Here is a 25,867-nt window from a genome sequence, read left to right on the forward strand (position 1 = left end):
GTCACAGAACATTTTCTCCTTGTCACCTTCATGGTGCTGCCACCAAGGGGGACCATGGCTTACAGATGGGCTGGGAAAGGGACTCTTGGTCCCCTTGGGCTTGCAAGAGCCAGCTCCAAGCATGTCTCCACTGACAGGTGAAAAGATGGCCTGAAAGAGAATGTGTTAACCTCGCCCACCTTGCAGGAGCAGGTGCAGCACCCCAGTGGACACAGCTGACCTCCAGGCACATATCCCATGTCCCCCCACGATGCCACCATGAGAAGTCAAATCTAGGGCACGAGTGGATGGATGGGGGCCTGGTGTGAGATGCCTCCTGTCCCCAGGCTCCGCTCACTCCTGGGGAGCCCAGGGCTATGCTGGGGCCGCTGGGCCTCTCTGCTCCCTCTCGGGGGCTGAAGGAAGTCACTCTGGGCTGTTTCCTGGGAGGGATGGGAGGCCCTGACTCGACCCCTCGGTGCCTTTGCTCCGTGCTCCCAGGAACCTACAGAAGGCCACCTGTGGCCAGGTCCAGGCTCCCACTGCCCCCTGGGCAGCCAGCTCCATTTCCATGAGCTCACAGATATTGGGGTCCCCTGGTCTTAGGCAATCTCTAGGACTGCCCCTAAGCTGCACTCTGTTTGAGAGGAGGGACAAGAGGTGTGAGGTCAGCACCTACCACGTCCAGTACTTTCTGCATGGCCAGGGGGCAGGTACAGAGTCTGGCACTGTGGGGACACAAGGGGCACAGGTGGAAGCTGGGGAGATAGTTGGAGACCAGAGGGGAGTCACAGCATCCCACCCCAGTGGCCCTCCTTTGAGGGTCAGTCAGCATCTCAGCCTAAAAGGTAAACCAGGGAAAGGCAGGAGAGGAAAAGTGGGCGGCGTTGTGGGAGCGTTTGGCTCCCTGCCCCCGGCCCTCAGGCCTCGCCACAGCGCAGTCACTACCTGCCTGGGATCCGAGTTGGAACCTCAATGCCACACCTCAGTACTGGAGTCTCAGTTTCCGCATCTGTGAAGTGGGCACAGGAGGCTAGCAGTAGCTTCTCCCAGGCAGGATATCTGGGAGGGTTTGATGAAGGACTGCACACAGGATGCTCACTGCTTTGATGAACAGATCTGAGAGTCCAGAAGTGAATTCACACACCTATGGCCAGCTGACCCTGGTGAGGATGCCAAGAACATCTAATGGGAAAGACCAGGCTGTTCAGCAAATGGTGCCAATAACACCGAATAGCCACATGCAAGGAAAACACGGGGCCCCTGCCTCACACCAAACACAGGAACTAGATCCCAGCGGACCAGAGACCTAAACATAGAGTTGCAGCTATAAATGCTTTAGAAGAAAACATAAGGGTAAACGCAGGACCTTACTTTTGGCTATGGTTTCTCAGATAAGACACCAAAGCACAAGCAGCAAAAGGAAAAAAAATCCACAAACTGGACTTTACTAAAATTAAAGATTTTGTGCACCAAAGGATATATCAAGAGATGGCAAAGATCATCCACAGAATGGGGGAAATATTTTCAAATATATATTTGCTATGGATAAGGGTCTAGTATTCAGAATATATAAAGAGCATGTACAACTCAACAACAAAAAGAATCCAATGAAACAGTGGGCAAAAAGACTTAAATAAATAGACATTTTCCCCAAAGAATAGACAAATGGCCAATAAGCACTTGAGAAGACACTCCACAGAGAAATGCAAATCAAGACCATAATGAGATACTACTTCACACCCACCAGGCTGGCCACATTGGATGATTCCATTTATATGAAATGTCCAGAGTAAGTCATCCACAGAAACGGAAAGGAGACCGGTGTTGCAGGGGTGGGAGGGGGGAATCAGAGTGATGTTGAATCCTACGGGTTTCACCGTGGGGGATGGAAACGTCCTGGACTAGCCACAGTGGGAATGTGCTAGAGGGCACGTGGTAGAGAGGCTAATCCAGCCCCACACCCCTGTGGCACAGTTGGGGAAACTGAGGCTCGGGGCTTGGCTCGGTCTCCCTGGGCTGGGCCTGGAACTCCCGGGCGCGGGCACCTGCCACTGGCACCCTGGCTGCCCCTGCCGGCAGTCGGTGTGTGCTCAGGGAATTAGAAACACATTTCATATATTCAAGCAAATCTGCTGCTGCTGAAAAACTAATCAGATCCCACAAAGCCACAGAACTGCTCTTGCTCCTCTGCCATTCCTGCATCACCCGGGGCTCCCCGAGGAGGGAACCCTGCATCCACATGGCCTGGGGGCCCTGGCCAGGCCACAGGTGGGCCAGCCTCCATCCTGGCTGGTGCTAGAATCAGGTCTGCAGTCCACGCTGTTGCTGGGGTGGACACATGTGGGAGGGGAGGCAAGGGGCCACATTGTGTGGCCTGGTCAGCTCGGGTCCACCCCAAGGCCAGGCGCTGCCGTGCTGTGGGTGGCTCTCACCTCCACCCCTCCTCCACCCTCCTCCTCTTAGAGCCCTGGGCCTAATCCCTCCTAACTGCAGAGAGTGGACAGCACAGATGGAAGAAGGGTGACTCCCGCCCGCCCTGTCCCTGCAAGAGGACCCTGGGAAGCCCTGGGATATTCTTGTGTCAAGTGGCACGGTGATGTTCCTGCTCACAGCCCTGCAGGTACCTGGATGGGGTACCAGGGGGACAGCCTGTCCACCCTCTGTCTTCCACACACGCCCTGTCCTCTGGGTCCTTCGGCCTGGCCCCCATTTCTTGGAAACTTGTAGGACCCCAGTCTGAGCTGGAGATCCACACCTGGGCGGCCTGCCTGGCCTTCGGGGTAATCTTCTGCCTGTCACCTTCTCCTCCTTTTGCCCCTCAAGCTACATTCGAGAAGGAGAAAAACTAAAACGGTCAAACAGTCCTTTTTTTCCCCTGGGCATTCATTCTGCGCAGGCGCCCAGCCGAGGGCTCCCCACGCCTGTCCCTTCTCAGTCCTCAGACTCCTTCCAGGTTGTGAAAACATCGTTCCCATTTTCAGATGTGAAAGCCAAGGCTGGAGTCTCAGGGACTGAGCCAAAGTGCCCCAGTGCAGAAGGGGAAGACGTGGCGGGGCCTGTGGGGCCCATCCATCCCAGCGCAGCAGGGAGGGCTGCGGGTGAGCCCCCACAGCCTACCCCAGGGCACACAAGGCTGGAGCAGCTCCCCATAACTGCTCAGAAATGCCCAAAGGAAAATCTACCCAGACCAGCGTCGGGAATGGAACGGAAGAGGGGCCGGCAGAGTGGCCTATGTCTCTGACCCTCTGGAAAGATGTCTCTTCCAGGCCTTTTGGGTCCCCACCGTACCCCAACTGAGCAGCCCCCGCCCTCCCTGGGGCATCTGACCCAAACCTGCTCCCATGAGAAGGGCCAGAAAACAAAGATCTGACCCCATGGGCCCGTGGGCTGGTGCTCGGTGACAGTGCCCCATCTCCTCATGTCTGCTCCTGGGCTGGAGACATCACTGTGCAACAAGATGTCACCTCGCGGAACTATTCTTGTCCTAGGCTGGGCCCTGCCTCGGGCACTTCAGGAGATTGAGAGCTGAAGCTGAGGATGAGCAGCTCAGTGCCCAAAGGCACTCGTGGAGGCTGAAGAAGACAGAGCTGTGCAAACCCCAGGCTACATCGACTGCAAACTTGCCGGAGCAGGGGCTTCAGCTGTGAGAAGCAGGGGCTTCCAACTGGAAAACCCCAGTTCTTCCTTCAAGACAGCTTCCTCCTCCAAGAAGCCTCCCTGGATCTCACCATTCCTACCATCCACCCATGTGTTCTATCAACGTGCAGTGGGCAAGGACTGCAGAGGTGACCTGCCTTCGAGGAGTTTCCAAGGGGAAGCAAACATCTGCAGGTAGAGCACGGGGGCTATAGGCAGCATAAATTGAGCATCTGCTATGTGCCAGGCCCCTAGCTCCCAACAGGCCCCCTGTGCATGGTCTATTAATAGCCATGACTTGAAGAAACCAGGCTCAGAGAGGCTAAATCTCATCCTGAAGGTCACACAGAATGGATTCCAATCTCTCTCTGGAGTCTCGTTACATGAAAAGTTCAGTGTTCATCCATTTCCACGTGGACAGAGCAGGATGATCAAGACTGGAGAGGAGATAAGACTCAAACCTCACACTAGAACAGAATTCACACTGTCAGTTAAGCCCCTGCAGACTTTGAGAGGTGTCTTCTTCTCCCAGGAAGGCCATGGGGCAGTGATGATTGTATCCCTCTTTACAGATGGGGAAACTGAGGCTTGGAGAATCTGAATGACTCGCTCCAGGTAATGGAACCTGCAGGTGGCAGTGCTAGGACACGAGCTTACAGCTTGAATTCCAGACTTGTAGCTCTTGCCAGAATATAGTGCTGTCTCTCCCTCTCTGGAACCTTTCCCAAATCTCAGAGTGCATCCCGGGTCCCAGCGATGGCAAGGTCCCACATGCACCTGGGGATTCCAGTTTGTAGCCCCGTGCCTTTCTCAGGACCCTCTGTGCCCCTCCTGCCTGCCTGTCCTCCTCTCTCCTAAACCTGCAAAGATCCCACAGGACCCGCAGATCTCCTTCATCAATAACAGGCTTCACCTCCATGAACCAGACTCTGCGTCTATCCAGCAAAATCCTCTGGCTCTCTTGTTAAAAAAAAAAAAAAGAAAGAAAATGCAGATTCTAACCCAGCAGGTCTGCGGCAGGGCCCTAGATTCTGCACTTCTAACCTGGTGAGGCTGGTGCTGCTCAGAGGTTGGAGGACTAACTCTGGGTAGCAGGGGTGTGGAATGGGGCCAGGGCTGCCCTGCCTGGGCAGGGTAGGCTGACCCAGTCTCTCACCTGAGTCTCAAGGGGTCAACTTTCATCCCCGTGGCATAAAGGGTGCCCCCTTGCTCTCATGGGAGCACAGGTCACTGGCAGGTGGCCTCTTGCAGAGCACCATGGGGCTGCCCTCAGGCCTCTCCACGCCCTCTCCATCCCAGAGGGGCCTGGGAGCAGCAGTTGCCTTGGGAGGGTGAGCAGCCTGTGCTGGCTGAGCCCTGTCCTCCTCCCAGCCCTGGGAACTGCGGGAGGGGCTCGCCTCTGCTCCCCGGCAGCCCTCATTGAAATTTTGTCCTTGCCCAAGAATCCTCGGTTGAGAGCTCATCCCTATTAATTCTCCTTGTGCATTTAGAGCCAATAGGCTTTTATTTATTCATTTATCTTGTCTTTCATCTCCCTCCCCTTCCTTGCCAGGCTGGAATTTACAATTTGGTTCCCAGGTGGCCTTGTCGGAGGACAGGCGGGAGGCCTGGGAGAGAGGGTCTGCACGCAGGATCTGAAGACAGCGCTGCCCCTCGGCCCCTCTGAAGTCCTGGGCTCACGCCTAGGACGGCTGCAAGCTGGGACAGGCAGGCCCACATCTACCAAAGGAGGGGTGCAGGGGAGCAGGGACCCACTGAACCTTGGCAAGGCAGAGGGGCATCGGGTGGGCTGGCTGCCGCTCTCACGCCCCCTGGTGGCTGATGAGCCACCTGCTCTGACTGGAGGCGTTTAGAGACTCCCTGGGCAAGAATGCTCTCTGCCTGCTGCCTAGAGACTGGAAATGCAGGGTGTGGTGTCCTCAGGCTGGAGAGAGGCAGAGAACTCCAGGGAGGGAAGGAAGGAACGCGGGAGGGAGGGAGGAGGGAGGAAAGGTGGGCCAGAGCCACAGGAGTAACAACAGTAGTGACCACGTAGTAGCAGTCACTGACCGTGAGGCACCTACTTGGTGCCAGCAAGTGCCCAGCGCATGCATGGCCAGGCTGTGTCCTCCCACCAGCACTGTGACCCTCCTCAGCACTGTCTCCATCGAAAGAGGAAGAAACAAGGCTCAGGGAGGTCAGAAGCTCAGAGAGGGCAGACTGTGCCACCTGCAGGTGTGCACATGACCAGCTACAGACAAGTTCCTGGCCTGCCCTCTACACAGGGTGACCTTGACAGGACTTAGGCAACCCTTCCTAATCCCTAAGGAGGGATCAGAGCAGGCCTCACCCTGGGGCATCCTAGAAATGATTAAATGGGAAATGCCGTGGACCTGTCCAGGAGGGGCCATGGTACACAGTGGTGTTACGTTTGAATCCAGACTGGAGGTGACCTCACCTCCCTGCAGAAGCCAGCCTCCACCTGCCAGCAGCCTCCCAGACTCATATTGTGTCCACATTTGTAATCAAAGGCAGAGCCGTCATGAAATATTCACATCCACCAAACAGGTGGCGCGACGCTGAGGACTTGGCCGCGCAGGGTCTCTGGATGCTGACCTTCCTCCCTGCACTCTTCACCTGCCTTCCAGGAAAGGAGTGGAGGGGGAGGAGCGCTCCTTCAAGACCCCAGGGCTCAGGTTCGGCCAGCATCAGGACCTGTAGGGGCGCCGCCGCCCCTGGGAAGCTGCTCAGGGTGCTGTCTGCAGGGGGGAGGCAGGGCAGTCCAGGGCCAGGGGTCCCTCAGAGCTGGCTTTGACCAGGAGAGGGCCTCGGACTAGCATTTGATGGTCATCGTCACCCCTTGATCCCTGGACTGGAAGTCCCTCCTGTGAATTACTATTTAACTGTCCCACTCCCCTGCCGTAATAAGACAATAATAAAAACTTAAGAGGAAAAAATAAAGCTGAGGCTCTACACAAGGAGCAGAGGTTGACTCGGCCAGGGAGCAGGTGGACCAAGATGTGGACTCAGAACCAGGCTCCCGGCTTGGCCTTAACCCTGACTTTCAGGGCCCAGCCCCCTGGCCTGTCCCTGAGCCAATGTGGCCCTGTGGTCCCCATAGCAGTGATGCCCACGGACTATGCGATCCAGCCCTGGCTCCCAGCACTGTGCTGCTTCCCCCTCCCTCCCCAGCTGGCCCTGGCCCAGCCACCACCCACGGTGACAGCCTTATCTCACTGACAAGCCCACGTGGGAACCGACCTTCCCAGGCTGCTCTGTGCTGGGACTGAAGATGTCCCACAGGACTGAGAACTTCAGGAAGCCCAGGTGGGGACACCGGGTGGCCCTGCATAACCCCAGAGGCCTGGTGGCTCCCCCAAGGACATTCAGAGACACCAGCCACCTGGAAGATGACTCTGAGCCCCTCTTGTGGCTGCAGCCTGGTGCCCTACCCAGCTTCCTGCTGGAGGGTGGGGGGAGGCTGTTTAGCTCAGCCACTTGGGAGCCAGATACTCAGCGGGAATCACAGCTCCACCACCTCCTGGCGTGAGACCCTGGCAGCGGGCCTTCTCCTCTGCTGACCGCTGGAGTGCCAACAGCTAACACCTCAGGGGACTTGCTCTGTGCCCAACCCTATTGTGAACAGATGTTCCTCAAGCCACCAACTCCTTCCAACTACCCTATGAGTGTGCTCCATCGGTGTGCCCATTTTACAGATGGCAGAACAGAGTCCAGAGATGTCGCTGGTCTGGAGGCCACCCCCTAAACCTGCTACTTTATATGACAGAGAATCAGGCTGGCAGAGCCTGGGGGTCTGGGGGGACTCCACAGAGTGACGTGTCAGCTCTCAGCCCCATCTCTGCTATTACTGCGTTGTTAACATTCCCCGAGTGCAGGCATATTCTGTATCCTCTGACTGGAGACTCAAGGGACAAGGCCAGAATGCCTTCCTTCCCCTGACCTATCTGTGACTGTGGTCATCACACACAGGGATGGGACTACAAAGGTCACTGCTGCCCCATCCCTCCCAGTCTGACCCTGCCTTCCTCTTTGAATCCCTTCTTGCAACCCTTTTCTGCAAAGCGCCAGCTCTGTGCTGGCACACGCTGGCCTCATAGCTGTCCAATGGATTGGGCTGGGTGGACAAGGAGACTGCGCAGTGGAAGGGAAGAACCCAGGCAGGTCCAGTCCACGCTCACTCACTCGCCCAGGGGCAGACTCCCTACCGGGAGGCGGGGCTTACCTTTGAGGCTGCAGAACTGGGAATACTACTCTCTTCCTGAGAGAAAACCATCCTGTGGTCAGCTGGCCAAAACTGCCCTGACCCCAGAGACTGTCACATGACCCAAGGGCTGCTATGCTTTGGCCCATTTCCAAGATGAGACAAAGACCTGGTCCCAATCCAAGACACAGGAGTCAGCCTTGTGATTTGGCCCTCCTGCTGGGTTCACCACCCCAAGAGTCTGACCCAGGCCCCCTCCCCTGTGGACTGAGCCAGAGATCGGCTGGGGGTGCACTTACATGGGAGCAGAACCTCTCAGGGGGGTCTCCACACGTGATGCCCGAGGGCTCCACCTTCACCCTGACGTAGTCCTTCAGACGCATTGCCTTGGGCTGGCAGGCGTAGAACTCCCAGGTGGGGCCCTCATCCGTGGTCACCCAGGATTTGCAGATGTCGTAGTCCCCAGAGGCCAGCGGGAGGCAGTGCAGGAAGAGAGCCAGCAGGTGCAGCATGGCTGCTCAGTCCACAGGGGCACGGCCCAGAGAGGCCCTGGAGAGGCAGCAGTGGGGTCAGCTGGGACTCGCAGCCTCAGCATGGAAATGCCACATCTACCAGGCGATGGCAGCTGGGATGTCCCAGAGCCTCAAGCACTGCAGGTTTGCAAACAGTGAGGAGCTTGTTTTTTTCTGAAAGGCCGATACAGAAAATTCAGAGCCAGCGTTTCTCAAACTGCTGATGGACAGATCAAAAAGTTGCCTGTAACTTTGCGTCCTTGTAACCTTGGCATTCCACCTCCCCCGGAGGTGGATCTGATCAAATCAAGCCGACTCTCAAATTGTGACAGTGGATGGAAATGGGATAAGGAGACAATCCGAAGGGATCCGGCATGGGGCTGGATCAGATTGCTTTTAATTTTTGTCCTTCCAATCAATCCAGGTCTTTAAAAGGCCCTTAACGTGGGATGTGCTCAACACAACTGCGTACGTAACAAACCTCCAGCCTGCATTGTAAAGATAAAATAAAATCAGGAGGTATACATGTTAGGTATACGTGTTCCCTCTTTGGGACTGGACTTGGCATCTCAGTCCAATAAAAGAGATTTCTTTTCATTTGGACAAAAGTATCAACAACTGGGCAGCTGGACTGGAAATAAAAAGCAACTGAGGTGTTAACCAGGCAGGCTGTTTGGCTCTGCTTTGGTGGGGACAGGCACTAATGGGGGCCAGCTGACCTTGGCTGGTAGCCACCAGCAACTTATTAGGAAGTTCCTGAGACTCCAGCTCTCCATCCACCCAGAATCCCAGGGTCTGGCTTGTCTTTCATTGTAAGAAGGGAGGAGAGAGGAGAGAGCAGGAACGCTCATTAGCAACAACACCTGCAACAAATTAAAAGAGGGGAGATTAGGGATGTATAAGAACAAAAGCTCTCTGGCAGAATGTGCAAAAAATGAGGCTGCATTAGCAAGATCTCCCGAGAAAACTGGGTTATTTTTATTAATATTGGAGTTGCACATTTGGAGATCGGGCACGTTATTAAAAAGGTGAGGTGTTTTCTCACCATCCATGGGTGCAGCAGAAGTGTCTGCCCAAGGGCCACAGGCCCAGGCGCCAACAGTTAATGGTTGCTTTAAAATACCACGCCCTGCAAGTCAAAGTGTCGGAGTTGTTAAAGGAGGCAGGGAGACTGTAACTATAGGTGCAGATGAGGCCACACCTACAGGTACAGAGTGGGCCAAGTGTGGCCAACAAAGAAACACCAGGCATTGACAACTACCTCTTCAATCGAAGGTACAATCTGAAATGGCGACTTTAATTTTTTTTAACAGTAAGAAATTAAGATATCGAAGACTTCCACAGAAATGATAATGTTTTGTCATATCAGATTTTCTGATCAAGGCCAACATTTTGCAATCATCTTTGAAGGGTATGTCTATAAATGGATCACTATTAGGATTACTGCTTTACTATTTTAAGTCTCTGGTAATTATTTAAAAACCAAAATAGATATAACTAATACAAATGTTACTGGGAAACACATGGCTCGGATGATGTGGTGATCCCAGGCACTTAATACATCACCAGGACAATCCGAGTCCAGTCAGCAGCATGGAAGCCTAGCCCAAAGAACTGGCCAACAGGGCAAAGGTTACTGCAATGAGTCACAGCATAAAATGTCTGTGTTATTAATTATTTTGGTTGTTACGCCCATGATTATGCATTTCAATTCCCAAATCATGCAAATGGCAGCCTGACTCTTCATCTGACATCCTTTTGAGCCACTGTTCACGGGATGTCTCTGGGGAGTTAACTATATTTTCATGAAGCCCCACTTATACCCAGATACAAACAATGGCTTGCCAAAAATGAGAAACTGAAGGCCAGACACTGCCCGCCTGGGTGCTGAGCTTGTCTGCTCTGGGAGAAGCCCCTGATCTCCAGGCCCAGAGCAGGACTCATCCATCTGCGTTAAGTGGGTCTCTGCCCCTCTCTCAGGATGAAGGTCTCCTAATGCAGATGAATGAGGACCCAACCAGGACCACATTTTCCCGTTTCACCCCTGGCTGTTGAGAGAAACCTGTTATAGAGTCAGCCCGGCCTTGAATGTGCTCCTTGCTAGAAAACTCCCAGAAAGAACGTGCCCAGGTCTATTTTTACAACCTGAGAAAATGTAGTAAAAATAAAATAGCTCGGCCGGCAGAGGTTTGGAAGCTTCTACCAGAGCTCGGAGCTGCCCAGAAAACAGCATGCCCCTAATTAATTCTTCTAGAAGCTGACTCCCGACTGTTCCCTAACAGGTAGGGAGCTCCTGATGGCTAGGGATGACCAGGGCGCAGGGCTGCGGCTCTCAAGGAGGGCCCAGCTTCGGGCTTCAGCCGCAGGACCAGCCTGGCCGAGCTGGGATGGCGCGGGGCGCGAGGCAGGCTGAGGAGGCAGCGAAGCTCAGCCTGGAGGCCGCGTGCGGGGCAACTTGCAAATTTATTAATTGCTTTGCAGTTTTGTTGACTTAAATGCCACGCATTCCCTGGAAAACGGAGGGGGGGGGCAACAACAACAAAATCTGCCAGGGGAAAATGTGTTTACAACCAGTCAATCAACTGGGCGTTGATTGCGTTGCTAGCATCGCAGGGGGAATTGTGAGCTCAGCGCTCGAATATTACAGTCGGCTTTTGCCAAAAAAGCAAAAAGGGGAGGCGGGGGGGGGGGGGAGAGCCGCAAGAACCCCGGGAATAAGAAGGCGATGGCAGGGAGAAGACGGCAAGGGAGATTTCAGAGTAAGAGGTTGTATCCTGGTGGATCGTTTTCTCCTTGGAAAATAAATCTTCACCTGATATTATTAAGAAACTGCAGCTCTCAGAAACAAATAGAATCAATGCGCTTTATTTTCTTTTAAGAGTCCTCGGGAATCAGGGAGGGGCTGATAGCCAGGGTATTAAAACCCGAAAATTAGATTTTATCAGGATTTCTGAACTCAGATTTCTGTCTTATTGAATTAGCGCCTCTCGGAGCTGGCTGGGCTCGCGAGCTGGCTTCTCTCGGAGTTGCCGGCTGCGCCCTCGTCTTGTGGGAAACTTGCCTCCGCGGGCGCGGGCCCCTGGGGGGATTGGGGAGCGCGCCGCGGGTTCTGGGGGGCCCGGCCCCTCCGACAGGTTTCCTCTTCCTTCCCTGCCGGTCGGTGGAGGGGGTGAAATTTGCTTTAGGGGATATTGGGAGGGGGGACGAGGAGGGATAGCGACCCGAGTCACCTTCCCGTTCCCGCCTCGGAGCTGCCCGGTAGGTGTCCAGCGCTCACCATCGGCTCAATGGGCGGGTTTCGGCAGCCCAGGTGTCCCGGCTCCGCAACTGGAGCTTTCTCTGGCCCCCGTTTGCCCCCGGAGCCCTTCTCAGCGGCCAGGGAGCCCTGGAAAGTTGGGGGCGGGGCACGAGCAGGAGGCCGCGGCGGCTGGGGTCGCGCGGGTGGGTCTCCGCGGGCCAGAAAGGGGGGGCCACCTAGGACCGCAAACGGCCAGGAGTGGAGGTCCAGTCTGTGCTTCCGGCCGGCTGCAAACCGTGTGCATTGCACATGGACCAGCCCGGCAAACCCGCTGCGGCTTCTTGCTTTTCCGAAGTTGTGTGCAAACCACGAGAGCAATTGATAATCCAGCCTTTAATAAAGGCCCGGTCAGCATTGAGGGTACCCCCTCATTTAGCATCGTCTCACTTAATTAAAAGACACCGAGCAAAGCGCCCGCGAATTAGTTGCATTCTTTTTCCAGGCGCTGCTGCCAGCAGCGACCCTGTCGCCGCCGCCGCCACCACCGCCACCCACCCCGTCCAGAACTGCGACTTACTCCGGAGCGGGCGGACTCGGAGCTCGCGGTCCTCTTCCCGCCTTCTCGCTGGCTCTGCTTCCCCGGGTTCGAGTTCGACTCCGCACGGCGCTCAAGCCGGTCCTTACCTCCGTCCGCCCCCCAGCCCCGACCCTCTACCGCACGGAAAGAAGTTTCCGTCCTTGGCTGGTCAAGAGTTCTCCGTGCAACTCACACGTCCTCCAGTTTGCAGAGATGGGAGGGCACGGGATGGGGTAGCTCTGGATGGTGGCGATTAAATTGGGGTGGGGGAGCGGCGCTGGAGAAGAGTTAATTTCCATTTCATAAACAAATCCAAGCATTTTTTGCAACGTCCATCCTCGCTCCACACACGCACGCAAGGCGAGGAAAGAAGGGGTGGGGGAGCCAGCCAGAAAGACAAGCTACTCCTTTAAGATGCTGCTACAAACGCACACTCACACACCCCTCTCGGGGCCACTCCAGTCCTCCGCTAGTAGCAGCCGCTACCAAATAACTTTTGCATCCCAGCCTTCGCTCGGCTGCTTTAAGTGGCTCCAGGGCCCCGGGAGAGCCTGCACGGCCACCAAAGCCCTTTAAAAATGAAACCAGCCTGGCGAGCCGCAGCGCCTCTGCCCCCGCTCGCCTCCCGGGCTCTCCCTGCCCGCCTTACCCCGGCTCGGAGCGGCTTCCCGGAGCGGAGACCCGGGAGGCCGAGGACCGCCACCCTCTGGCGCTGCGCCTCCCCTCTGGATGGCGCTGGGTGGGGGCGAGGGCCGGAGGGCTGCGCGCCGGTGCTCCTTCCCCGCGCCGCTCCGCCGCCGCCGTGGCCGCCGCGCCGCCGCCGTCAGATCGGGGCTGGGGAGCCCTCCGGCCGCCGGGGGGGCCGCCCGCAGCCGTCCCGGAGACGCGGGCCGGGGGAGGGGGCCGCCCGCGCCGCCCGCATCGCCCGCCCGGGCCGAGCGGGAGGTCGCCGCTAACAAGTGCAAACTTTTTGGGTCCCCTGGGCGGCTCCGGGAGGACCCGCGCTCGCGCGCCGGGCAGCCCCCGGCCCGGGTGGGCTTCGCGGCTGCTCCTGGGGGCGCCGGGGCATCCCCCCGGCGCGGCGCGGGCCAGATGGCGGGGCGCTTCACTGCCCCCCTGCACTCGGCTCTAAGTTAATGCCGAGGCTAAATCCTCTTGCCATCACTCACGATCACCATCGGGGCTTTTATCTCTCGGTCTGATCCAGGCTGCGTAACTTCCTCTGTGTGGCTTTAACACACCATCCCACCACGGAGCAACGGTCTTCTTAAAGGTGCAGGAAGAAAATACTGCGAGACTCGGGGGACGCGCCACGGCCCAGGGAGGGGCGCGGCGAGCAGGGGCGTCCCGGCGGGCCCGCGGCCAGGGTGGCCCCAGCAGGCGGCCGCGGGAGCGAGCCTGTGCTGGGGGGTCGCTGCCTACACATCGCCTCCCGGCCCGGGGGCCAGCGGGTCCCTGCGCGCAGAGCGCATCCTCAGCCGGCTCGGGTCAGGCGTGGCGGGCTGCAGTTTCCTTTTCCAAACCCAGGGGCCTGACCAGAGGCCGGCGACCCTGGGTGTGGGAGCTGCCCCATCGGCACCAAGAAGGGGGCCAAGTGAGTCAGTTCCCCCCACCCCCAACAGCCAAGGGCTCAAGGCTGCTCCTGTGTCTCTCTCTCTCTGTGAAGTGCTGCCACCCAGAAGGCCCCAAGCAGTGGGTAAAGGGGTGGGTGGGTGGATTTGGGGAGATGGGGAGGGGGAGCGAACTGAGCGCACAACCAGAGCCTGAATACCAGCTGACACATCGCCGCCTCCACCCTGATGGGCCCTGCTTTTGACAAAGCCAAGCCGGCTCCACAGGGAGTGCAGAGTAGGGGGGCAGGAGGGGCCTCGCCTGAGGGGATCTCTGCCTCTCTCGGGCCAAGCCTGGGAGGAGGGCGTGGGAGGACTCTTGCAGGGCCCGGCAGAGGCCACTGAGTTGGCAACACTGGGCAGCCCTGCATTCTCCAGCCCCTGGAGATGCCCTGCCAGGCTGCCCTCTGGGGCTATTGGGGGGACTTCCTCCTCCTCCAATGGCCCCTGTGGGTTTGGGGTTCTCCTGGCCTCCTGGGGTGGGTTCTTACTGCAGTGCCTAAGCAGCCAACACTGTCATTTGGATGCATCAAGAACAAAGGGCCTGAGAGGAGAGAGAGAGAGAGAGAGAGAGAGAGAGAGAGAGAGAGAGAGAGAGAATGGTCCAAGGTCACAGAGAATGTCAGAAATGGGAGCAAGATATGGCATAAGATAGCATTTCAGTGCCCCACCCCACTGTCACCCTTACCTCCACTTAACCCTTCCTGCTCTTGGTTCCCCCAAAACCTGCAGAGAGGATCCTACTGCTGAATAACATTTAGACTCTTGTGACAAAGCAGACAGAGTATGCAGAATTAAAAACTGTCATCTGCTATAATAACAACAACAACAACAACAACAACAGCAGCACTCACTTAACACCTGTTTTGTGCCAGGCTCCCTGCAAATGAATTTATGTGCATTATTCATTGATTTCTCCCCAAAGCTTTGTGACTTAGCTCTATTAGGAAAGTCCCAACTTGGAGACAAGCTTAGAGACCTAAGTCACTTGTCCAAGGTCACATAGCTAAGGAAGATTCTGAGCCAGGAGGCAGGGTTTTGGGGTTCTCAGGAGGTGCTGGCTACTGCCTGACTTACTGTTTAACTTGGGGTGTGGCACTGATTGCTTCAGGGCCTCAGTGTCCCCATCTGTGAACTGTGAATGGCAAGCTGTTCCTTTTCCAAGGAGGGGTCAAAACAGGGCTATCCAGTATCTCTGCCACACGTAACCTCAGGTCTCTGCCAAGGGAGGTGGGTCCACCCCACAAAGTCATCCAGGAAATCAGATGCAGCCAGCCCTGGCCATGTCCTTCCTGGTCTCAGAGCGTCCAGCAGGAGGAAGCTCCTCCTAGGACAAGAACAGATCTCAGCGATTTGATTTCAAAATATTCAGCCTGTAGGCAGCAGAGAAGGGCACTGTGTGGGGCTCCCGCACAAGCTGAGTGATGACCCGGTAGGCCCTCTGCCTGCTGTTGCCCCAGGCAGGGTCATCAATCCCCAGGAAACGCCCTGCTCCTCCATCACCCAGGGCCTGGATGCTGTCAGGAACAGCCAACGAGACAGGAAGGAGGATGCTTCCTATCTACAGTTCATCCAAGCACAGCCAAGGGACCCGGGTGCATCCTCTCTGCAGTTGCCAGGATGGTTTGGGTGACCCATTTGCAAAGATATTTGCCACTTGAAAAAATTTCCACCTCCTCTCCAGCAGTCCTCCTTCCCAGGGCTCCTCACCTCTGCAGCCAGCTGATGCCAACAGGCTTTTCCAGGGACCTGTTCCAGAACCTGTCTCTGGGTCTCCCCATTTTCAGACCCTGGAAATCATGGGATAGTGGAAGAGCCCTGAACTGGGAGTCAAGATGATGGGCTTGTCTTGGCTTGGTCCCTAACTGGTTGTGTAGATCCCTTCCCTGCTCCCAACCTCAGTTTCCCCATCCACATTAGGAGGAATATGCCCCAGGCAGGGGTTCCCATACTGACAACCTGACTTGACCAAGCTCTGTGCAGCCGCCAGGAGATGGTTTTCCTTTCAAGGGAACAATAAGATGCTTTGTTTCCATGCTGGGGAACAAATAGGATTCCAGCCATGTAGGGACCAGGTGGCTGGGGGACATTCATTTCTAAACTGCATTAAGGTGTCTCTGGACAAATGACCTTTCCTCAGGAGTAAAAAGATGCTGAGCACTAGGGGCAGGAAAGTGTTAATGAATCTCCCTCCAAAAAACTCATCGCTGGCCCCCCTCTCACCAGCAGCCTGGTGGTTTACTTCATTGGTGGGATTTTGGCTGCACTGTGCAGTTCTCATTTGAATTGTGCATGTGGCAGCTACTATCAAAAAGCATCTGCACAACAAGTATTTAATTTTATTCCACCTATTTTTTAAAAAGGGGCCTGTATATAATTACATATATAATATATGCCCATGTGTAACATATACCTAATATGTATACTTGTGGAAAGAGAGGCTTACAAAGATACACACCCAAATGCGCACAGGGGAGCTGGGAGGACTGCAGGCGTTCTCACGTGTGTGCTGTCTGCGTTGCTCCCCTCCTTGGGAATAAGGAATGTGCCCGGGCTGGACGAGTCATGGGAAAGAATAAAGCCACATGCAAAAATAATCCACCAGCTTTGCAATGGGAAAGAACAGATGAGGTCTAGCCCTCTGGGGATTTCAGAGAAAAGACAAATCCTAATGCAGACGGACAATGGGACAGACAGCAAATGAGCTTATAGGGCTGATTAAAGTCAAGTGTGAGCTCAAAGGCCACCCCACCACATCCTCACCCCGGCCGGCCTCATTCACACCCTTCACCATCTTACACCAGATCAAGATTTGGATTCTTCAAGAAACTTTGTACCCTTGACCTTGAGCAGTTGAGAGGCAGCTGTAGGTAGATGGAAGAGCCCAGGACCTAGCCCAGGCCCATCTTGGGGTTTTGAGACATCAAGCCCCTCACTTCTACAGCCCAGGCAGGGGCGGGCGGAGAGACACCAAGATCCAAACCCAGGCCCTTCCCGGGTGACGCCTCCAGGCAGTGGCGAGGAATACTCCGGCTCCTCCCTGCCAGTTCTCAGCTCTAATCTCTAGACCGTACTCCCATTAATTATTATTACTGTATTAATCATACATGTGATTAATTCAGTAATGGAGATTCATAATTGATTGCATTTTATATGGTGCCTTTCATCCACACATCTCCCAAGACGTGTGCTGCCTGCAACGGGAGACGCAAAGCGGGACGTGCTCTTGCTGGCTGCATTTTGTTGGATAAACTTCCCTTGGCAGAGGCAGGGGGCTCATGGTCTTCTGGCACCCAGGGTTTGCCAGCCCGGCTCTGCACCTGTCTCCCTGAGCTGCACCCTGCCTTGCTTGGAGGTGGCCATGCCCTGGGAGTCTGCAGAGCCCTTGGGAGGCAAGTCTGCGTGGGCCTGGGATGCTGGGTGAGGCCAGCCTCTCTGTGGGGGAGGCAGGGCCACGAGCACTGGATGAGGACTCTAGAGCTTGACTCCCTGGGTATGCCTCCACCGCTGATTAGCTGAGTGACCTTGAGTTAGCTGTTTTTCTCTCTGCCTCAGTTTGCCCAAATGAAAAATGGGATTGCTAATTGTCTCTTCCTGACGTTATTGTAAGAATGAACTGAAAAGATGCACACAAGCACTTAGCCTGTGGAACATAGTAAGTGCTCAATAAATATGAGCAGCATTTGTAGGAATTTTTGTTCTGGTTCTAACAGTGGCAGCTCTGTAACTAGATTAGTCTCTTCTCTTCTCTGGGTCTCAGTTTTCTCAGCTATACAATGGGATGATGAGCCAACCTCAAGTACTCCTTCCAGATTTGAATGAGCACTGATGACAGTAACAGTGGGCGCTGCAGGTTCCGAAGTTGTGCATCCTTGGTCTCACATTCCTGCTCACCTTGGCCTATCGCTGTGCCCTTGAGCCAAGGATTCAGCTTGCTGAGCCTCAGTTGTTCCACTTGGAAAGTGGAGATTGTAATGGCATTCAAAGACCTAGGGTGGTGTGAGAATTTAATGAGCAAATGCTTGAGACCTATTGGGCATCCCGGAGGTGATTGTGCAACGTCGTCCACCTGGGTGTGTTGCACAGCGGCTTGCTGGGGGGCTCCCCTTCCCATGTTGCTACCTCTTGGTGAAAGATGCGCTTATTCTCCCCATCGCTCAGATGAGAAGGCTGGGGTGGACTCTGCCCAGGGTTGTTCCGTCAGAGGAGGGCCCCTAGTTTGACCCTGGACTCACTGTTTGATCTGTCCTATGCTTATTCAGGGACTTCCCTCCACCGACCCTGGGAGGGAACCGGCATTGCAGGCTCTGCTTGTGAGCAGAAGACACCAGGGCCAGTGTGTGGTGCCGTCCAAGGGCACATGGCAGGTGAGGCTCGAGAAGGTGTGATGGGCTCTGGTGAAGGGTGGCAATGCCACTGGCCACCCTGCCTTTGCCTGCTGGCTCTTTTCCCCCAACAGCCTGGTCAGGATGCCCCCATCTGTGAGGGCCTGGGGAGGCCTCCTTCCCAAGTCCCAGGCAACATGAAACCAGGGGAGCTCAGAAGAAAGAACCCAGAGGCAAGCTGCCTGTGTACCTCACAAAAGTTTACTAAGCACCTACTGTGTGCCAGAGAGGTCAAGCCAGAGAGGCAGTGCAGTCTGAGAAAAGTGGTAGTGTGTGTGTGTGTGTGCAAACACATGCACCTTCAGGCTGAGTGCAGGTGTGGCCCCCAAACACTAGACACTCCCAAGTTGCCTGCAGAAGCAAGTCCTCCCTCTCAGGCTGGGGACGAGGAAAGCTCACCGGTGAACACCACCAACACCACCCCCCAAGCTGCCTAGGAGCAGACTTGGGCTCTTACCTGCTGAGACGAGGTTTCCTCATCTGTCAAGTGGTGATAATAAGAGCACTGGCCTCCTGGTGTTGTTGGGAGGGTTCACTGAGGAAAAGTGTGGGTCACTCCACTGGGGACCTGCCAGTAGACGGTGTGTGCTTGGCCAGTGTTGCCTCTGACCCCTCACATTGGCCAGGGGCTCCTGTTCTGTGAGGTGGGAAGACCACGGCTCCCCTGTGCTGCGTCAGAATCACAGACCAGTCAGTCACATCTGCCCGTGGAGCCCAGGGGTACTGGGGAGACCAGTCCCAGTGATCCTGGGAGCTGAGCCCAGCGTCTCTACGCACAGACCGCCTTCCAGAATCTGCTCTGGGATCTGAACCCTCCCCACACTCCCTCCCCTTCCTCTCCCACTCTGGAAACTGTTTCATGAGGAGCAGGAGAGGGCCCAGAGGACCCACCGTCCCCTCCTGCGGCCACCCTGTAATGGTGCTGGTGGATGGGCAAGGGGCGCACTGGCAGGAGCTGCCGAGAGGGGGCAACCAGAGGGGACCGCGTCCTCAGCAGGAGGCCGCCTCCCCCGCCGGAGACTTCTCACCTAGAGGAAAACATTTTTCTTCCTTGTGGAGCAGGTGATCTGGGCCTCCAGGATGCACAGCAGATGTGGCCTTCCTCTCAGACATGTGCTGATCACAAAATAATTGACCCAGTTATGGAAATACCCGCTCCGCGCCCCAGCCCTCCTCCTGCTCTCCCAGGCCACACCGCGCCCCCCTCGGCCCTTCCATGTCCCCAGTCCTCGACATCATTCAGAAAGAGCCCAGGTAGGCCCAAGCCCAGAGCACCCGGGTGCAAGAGTCCAGAGCGGGAGAGGGGAGCGTGGGCCAGCTGGGGGGACCGTCCCTCTAATGAGAGGCAGCGAGAATTCCAAAAGACACCTTGGTGCGGTGGTCCCCGCGGCACAGACGGAAACCGAGGCTTGGGGAGGGGGAAGGTCTTGCTCCAAGACCACCAGGATTCAAACCCAGACCTTGGCCCTGGCCCCACTACCACACTGATTCTGAGTTTCTTGCCCCAATCAGTCCCCTGCAAGCTTGGGGACCCTGGCTCTGTCCCGGTCACCCTCTCGGCCTCGGGTCTTGCAGGCCCAGGAAGTGGGGTGAGCTGGAGTCCCCGCCTTGGCTGGCATTTTTGGCCGTTCAGTGCACAGCCTGCCAGGCCCCTTCCCAGTGCAGGAGTCTGAGCTCGCCCAGTACAAGTGTCTCAGGAACCGCCAGCAGAATGACAACTCCCCAGGAGAGCAGAGACATGGCCAGCAGGCTCCTTAGAAGCCTGACATTAACAGGTGAGCCCCGAGCCCCGCAACGGCCCTGGGGAACGCTGGGCCGCAGGCAGGCAGCCTGGCTCTCAGAATGGCTTTTAGTTTCTATTCACCAATGTGGGCTCCAGAAATGTCTTTAAAAAATGTCGCGGGGACTCCTCTTGTGGAGCTGACTGGACAAGGAACTGCTGGGTCGATGCAGGGTCTTGAGCAGCAGAGGTGAGCCTGGGACTCCTGAGCGGTGGGGCGAGACGAAGGAACCCCTTAGCACCAGGACGGCCACACTGTGTGCTGACACATCAAGACGCTTTGTGCAGCCGGTGGTTGATGAAGCGCCACCACCCTGAGGCCTCAGAGCTGCCCCCACTGTTCCGTTCCTCAGGCCACCCAGGACCTTTTCTTAGAAACTTCTGGGTATCTAGACCTCCTCCAAACCCACGCTCCCTGGGCTGATACTGCTCAGGACCTCCAGGTCACAGGGTCGAGCTCACCTGGCACTGCTTGTATCAGTCTGCACCTGAGGCTTTCAGCTTGTTATCTGTTCTGACTATCATTGCTGGTCACACACACACACACACACACACAGAGCCCACTTTAGGGTGGTGTAGTTCTCCACTGTCCACAGGACCCCCTGCATAGTGTGCATGTGGCTTCAGGAACACCCTGCTCCCGAATTCGGGAGCAGCCCCCTTGGTGTGTTCCTATTGCAGAGCCAGAAGGTGACTTCTGATTCTCTAGGCACCTCAGTACAGCAGCCACCCGTGGAGTGGTTGAGTCCAGGTGGACTCCAGAGGCCATGCGATCCCGTCCCATCCTGTCCCCCAGCCTCTCTTCAGGCAGGCCACGCCCCGCACTGCATTTCGTAACTAGAGGAAGGAGCTGGTGGAGGAGGGTGTTGTCCACGGCTGTGTGCACCTGCTCTCTCAACCCCACTACAGAATGGAGAAGTGCAGGGTGAAGAGGGGCTGATCCAAGCAGTGGCGCCAACTACCCAGGGGTTGCCTTGAGGGGGACCCCAGAGGAACAGGACAGAGTGCTGAGAGTGACTGGCTGTGAGTGGCGATGGTTCTGGCCTCTCTGGGGTGGGGGATGGCAGACCCCGGGCCATTCTGTCTGTGCCAGAAGGTGGGAGTGAGCCTCTGCCCACCCGTGGAGAGCGCAGGGCCTCCCAGACACAAACAGGTATGTGCAAATGCTGTTAATGGAGGGCGATATTAAACACGGACCAAGCCGCCTGCTTTAGAGACCACACACTACACACAACCGCCTCGATGATAAAGTAGGAGAAACTGGAAGCTCAGGCCATCATTCACCCAGCCACCGTTCACCTCTTGCACAGTTATTTATTGAGTGACCACTGTATGCCAAGCTCTGTTGGAAGTTGGAGATACAGATGTGGGTCGGCTCCAAGGAGCTTCCAGGGAGCTCCCTGTGTGGGAAGACCCCCCAGGTGGGCACAGGTGGTGCATGAGCTGCCATGGTGGCAGCAGGGAGTGGATAGAGCCCTGCTGTTCTCCCTGGCAGAGACGCCCCCCAGGACCGCCAGGGTTATTGATATCCTGCTGAGTCAGGGGCTCTTGAGTTTCAGCATCGCAAGATGCACAGAAGAGCGAGTTAGATATCCTCGACTCCCGCCTGCCCTCGCCCCCCTCCTTCCCACCTGCCCCTCGTTGCCCAGCCTCTGCCTGCCTCTGTCTGCAGAGAAGACAGACAGCAGATGTTCATGGAAAGAGTCTGGTTTTGGAAGCAAGGGGTGGGGGGCATGGGAACTTAAGCGGGGACATTGTTGGCTGGATGGCCTGGTGTGAGTGACCTCACCTCCTGAATCCTCTCATCTGCAAACAGGAGCAAAGACTAGCAAGCCAGCAGTATTAAAGGCCAAGGGCATTGCGCTTGGTAGCCCAGGGTAGGGGTTAAAAGGGGTGGCCACTCCTCTCACAGGTACACGTTGGGGCTGTTCCCTGGGCCTTATCCAGAGGAATGACAGAGCACAAGATTGGCAGAGTCCTGCCCTCATGCACTTCAGAAGGGGCAGGAGGCAGATGGTCGGATGGGCATGTGCAGGGGACCACAAGACTGAACACTGCCTCCTGGTTCCTGAGCCCCTGGTGGAGGACCCTGCCCTCACTGTGCTGTGATTTCCTGGCCAGGCTCCCTTCTCCCCATGCTCCTGGGCTGTAAGTTCCATGCGGGAAGCCTCCGCCTGGCTGCTCGGATGCCGAGCCTCTGGGCCTGGCCCAGGGCAGGGGCTTAGTGAATGCTGACCAGCAGACGCAGTGGATGAGAAGGACGAGGGGGGCAGTACTGTGGGATTTATATGATGCCCGTGCAGTCAGGTAGAGCTGAGTAATTGGTGGGTTAATAGGATCAGCAGAGATACTAATTGGAATGTTTCAAATCAAACTTCCTTCTAGCCCTTGCTCAGGCACAGGCTCGTCTCCCACTCCCGAACAGGATCGTCTTAACTGTCAGCTGTTCCCATGTGCACCACACGTTTGAAGCGGAGGCCCGGGTGCCACTCCATCTCACTGCTACCCAGAACAGTCCTCCTGACCTCTGCCCCTCTGCCTCTCGGCCTGGAACTCCCTCGGCAGGTCCCTGGCTCCAGGAGCTCCTGCCACTGGCTACACAGTGCTGCGCTGGCCCTGGAGGGGAGCCCAGCCCACGGGGCTCCTCTCATCCTACCTTGAGAAGCTCCTTGGGGCTTCACCTGCCGGGGAGGAGGTGACGTGGAGAAAGGAAGGCAGGAGGCGGTAGTGGCAGCAGGGAGGAAGGGCATGTACTGATGCACAGGAGGGTGACCACAGAGAAAGCACTGTGCTCCCAAAACAGCTGCAAGAAAGGCTCTCCATTGTTCTCACCACCAAGAAACGACGTTTGAGGAGACTGGTATGCTCACGATGACCTGGACACCAAGCACACAGTGGACACATGTACCAAACATCGTGTTGTACGTACAGTGTTCATGGGTTGATCTAACTGCCTGGCCTTGCCACCCACCCTCCTGTGCTGTAACCACTCGGGTGCCCTCGTTTAGAAGTCAGAACCCTGAGCACAGCCTCTGGCCCAAGGTCACCTAGCTAGTCAGAAGGGGAGCCCAGTCTGCTGATCTGAAGCCAGGACCCTGACCAACATGCACAGTGTGGCTCCAGAGCCTGGTGTGCCTGCCGAGCCCACCACCCCTGAGCCCACCACCCCCGAGCCCAGCTCTCTCTTCCCAGACACTCTTTCAATCAAGTTCTAACAAGAGCTAAGGGGAGCAGAGGGGCGGTTTGGGGACCCGTGTCCTGCAGCAAAAGGAGCTGATGTCTGGCAGGTTGGACCCACCTCCCTCTACTCGGGTTCTCTTCCCACAGGGGGTCATGATAACTGCCTCTTCCCCGCCCCCGGGGGGTTTGACTCAGCCGGTCACTCAGGAGCCAGTCCTCTGGGGACTGAGGTGAGGACAGAGGGAGAGGGAATTTGGTGAAGGGAAGAGTGCCGAGCGCTTCTCCGGCACTTGTGCTCGGGTGGAAGGCTGCGGTCCATGGCAACAGTGCTCACACTTCTCTAAAATAAAAGCTTCTACCAGCTGGACCGGCTGTGCAGCCAGCGGAGCCCCGGGATTAGCATATTCCCAGTGCGTGACACAGAGCGAGGCCGAGGCCGCCCTATCAGTGACCCCCTGGCCCTGCTCAGCCTCCCAGGACAGACCAGGGTGATGGAGGACAGCCAGGTGTTAGCCTGGGACCAAGTGCAGGAGTGGGTGAGAGCTGAGTGGAAGCCCCGCTCGGCTGATGACCACGAGCTCCTCGAAGGAGCCGGCCCTCTTCCCTGGACGGCGCTTCACATCCATAGAATGGGTAGGATGGCCCACCAAGCCCACTGAGCCACCGAGCCACCGAGGGCTGCGCACCGGCCAAATGAAGGAAGTGCCAGGCGCTCAGCACAGCCCGCGGTGGATGTGTGGTACTTTCTAGAACATTTCTCCTGAGAACCACAGGTAATTTTGTAGGAATACACCCGTTGGATAAAGTAAGGGACTCTTCTAATGTTTGACACAGTGTTGAGACTTTTTATGTTATCCAGTTCCTAAATATGACCAAAAGTTTTGTGAAAGAGGGGAGAGAGAGAGAGAGACCTCCGTTTCTACTTCTTCCTGGGATGGGGACAAACACCTTCTGGACATTGTTGTGGAGGAAGTTAAAGCTGACACCTGCCTATCAAGAGCCCAGCGTTGCTTAGTCTCTGGGAAGATAAGAAACAGCCACAAAGTGAGACCCTGGGACCAAAAAAAGAGCATTAGTGGGAGAGCAGACGACACCCAGAGTCCCGAGTGTAGCCGACAGCACAGCCCCAAGGCTGATGTCTTAGCTGTGACAGATGTACCGGGGCTGCATTGGATGCCGGTGGCAGCAGGGGACGCTGGGTGGATGGTGTACCACCTTTGCAACGTTTGTGTAGATCTGAAGTCTCCCCCAGATGAAAGATGTGGGTGTGCACATGACCCCACGTGCCACGGAACCACGATGTGATTCACAGTGGACCACGTGCAGGGAGGTGCTCACCTGAGATTGCAGTGGCCTCTCACAGTCCTGCTCGGGGGAGGCACAGGTCCCAGCTGTCACAGTCCCGCTGGGCACCACACTGTCACCTGCGCTGGGCATGCTGGTGCAGATGTGCCCACTGCGCTGCCAGTCATAGGGGACATGGCCTCTGGGCATTAGGGACCTGCAGAGCGTTTGGCGACGGTGGTACAGGACTTTGATGGTGCAGGACCTCGTGCAGGCGTGTGCATCTCCTGTGCTGTTCCTCTGGTCATCATTTTAGGCTGTACCTACTTCCACTTCTAAAGAATATCACCGTCAAACAGCCTGCGCTATGTCCCGCCGGCCGCACGCGCACTTCTAGTTCACCCAGTCTCCTGATGGAGTGAGGTGCTGCGCCCTCTGGGCAGGTGATTACAGGCCAGGGCGTTCACACCACCACGAAGTCGCCCAACGACAGATTTCACAGGCCACGCCCTGCCACCGAGTGACCCAGGACCCTACCGTGGGCTGAGGAGCTGGTCCAGATGAAGGAGTCTAAAGAGGCACCACTGGAGTCTTGCACAGGCTCCTCATCAAGGGAAAAAATGAAATTGCTGAAAGGAACAGAACTGGGAAATTAACCAGGGGGCTCCCGGGCCACACACGGGGTCAGAGTATCCTGTCAGTGCAAAGTACCCCGACTCTGACCGTCCTCTGAGGCCGTGAAAGACAGAGTCCTGCAGGTGTAGGCCACGAGTAGCGATGGGGGGCCCAGGCCTGCAGGTCACCTCAGGGACTTGGTCAAACAGCCACACCTACAGGATTACGTGGATCACGTGCAGACGGAGAGCAACAGGGAGACAGGTCGGCCATTGCTGAACCAGGTGAAAGGCCCCAGAGTGAGTTTGACTGCTCCTGAACAGACTTTGAGTTTTTTGAATTAAAAAGTGAAAATAAATACACTTAATTTCAAACAAACTAGAGCTTGAAACATAGAAGGCTCGTCCCATAAAGGGATGCGGAACTATCTACGCCCACACGGCGAGAATCTTATCTTCATAGTTATCAATTATTTTCACAAATGGGCCTCGGACCCTTCTCTAGGCAGAGGTGCAGGTGAATCTGCCCGCTCCCGCCCTTGGTCGGGTGAAGGCCCTGCCTGGGCACTGTGGCCAGGTGACAGCACAGCTTTTGTGCCCAGCTCCTGGGAGATGCCCAACCCTGGGAGACAGCCACCAGAGAGCCACAGGACAGACTCCAGAGAGACACAGCCCAGAAATGGACCAGCAGATGTGGGAGTCAAACACCGGAGGCGTCCATAAAGTTCCCAGGGGCCTGGCCAGTACAGTGGGGGACTCCAGGGCGTCCCCTCCCTCCAGGCTGTGGTACCCTCCCCACCCCTGGCAGCCAAGGCCATAACCAGGGGTTTCCATTACGCTGCCACAGTCTGATCAGCCCTGTGCCTGG

General features: G+C 56.4%; 1 protein-coding gene across 4 annotated transcripts in view; it reads right to left on the reverse strand.

Moving 5' to 3' along the window:
* Positions 1 to 13,323, reverse strand: part of NTNG2 (netrin G2) — a 62,424-nt gene extending 49,101 nt beyond the window's left edge. For all 4 annotated transcript variants that reach the window (XM_081278871.1, XM_081278870.1, XM_081278873.1 and 1 more), the window contains exons 1-2: positions 12,796 to 13,323; positions 8,119 to 8,819 (exon numbers count right to left, since the gene is read on the reverse strand). In XM_081278871.1, coding sequence (XP_081134997.1) covers positions 8,119 to 8,331 — 213 coding nt within the window. In that variant the 5' untranslated portion in view covers positions 8,332 to 8,819; positions 12,796 to 13,323. The remainder of the gene's footprint in view (positions 1 to 8,118; positions 8,820 to 12,795) is intronic.
* Between the last annotated feature and the right edge of the window lie 12,544 nt (positions 13,324 to 25,867).

Source organism: Spermophilus citellus, assembly GCF_964194105.1.
Source record: "Spermophilus citellus genome assembly, chromosome: 2".
In the NCBI taxonomy this organism is placed as follows: Eukaryota; Metazoa; Chordata; class Mammalia; order Rodentia; family Sciuridae; genus Spermophilus; species Spermophilus citellus.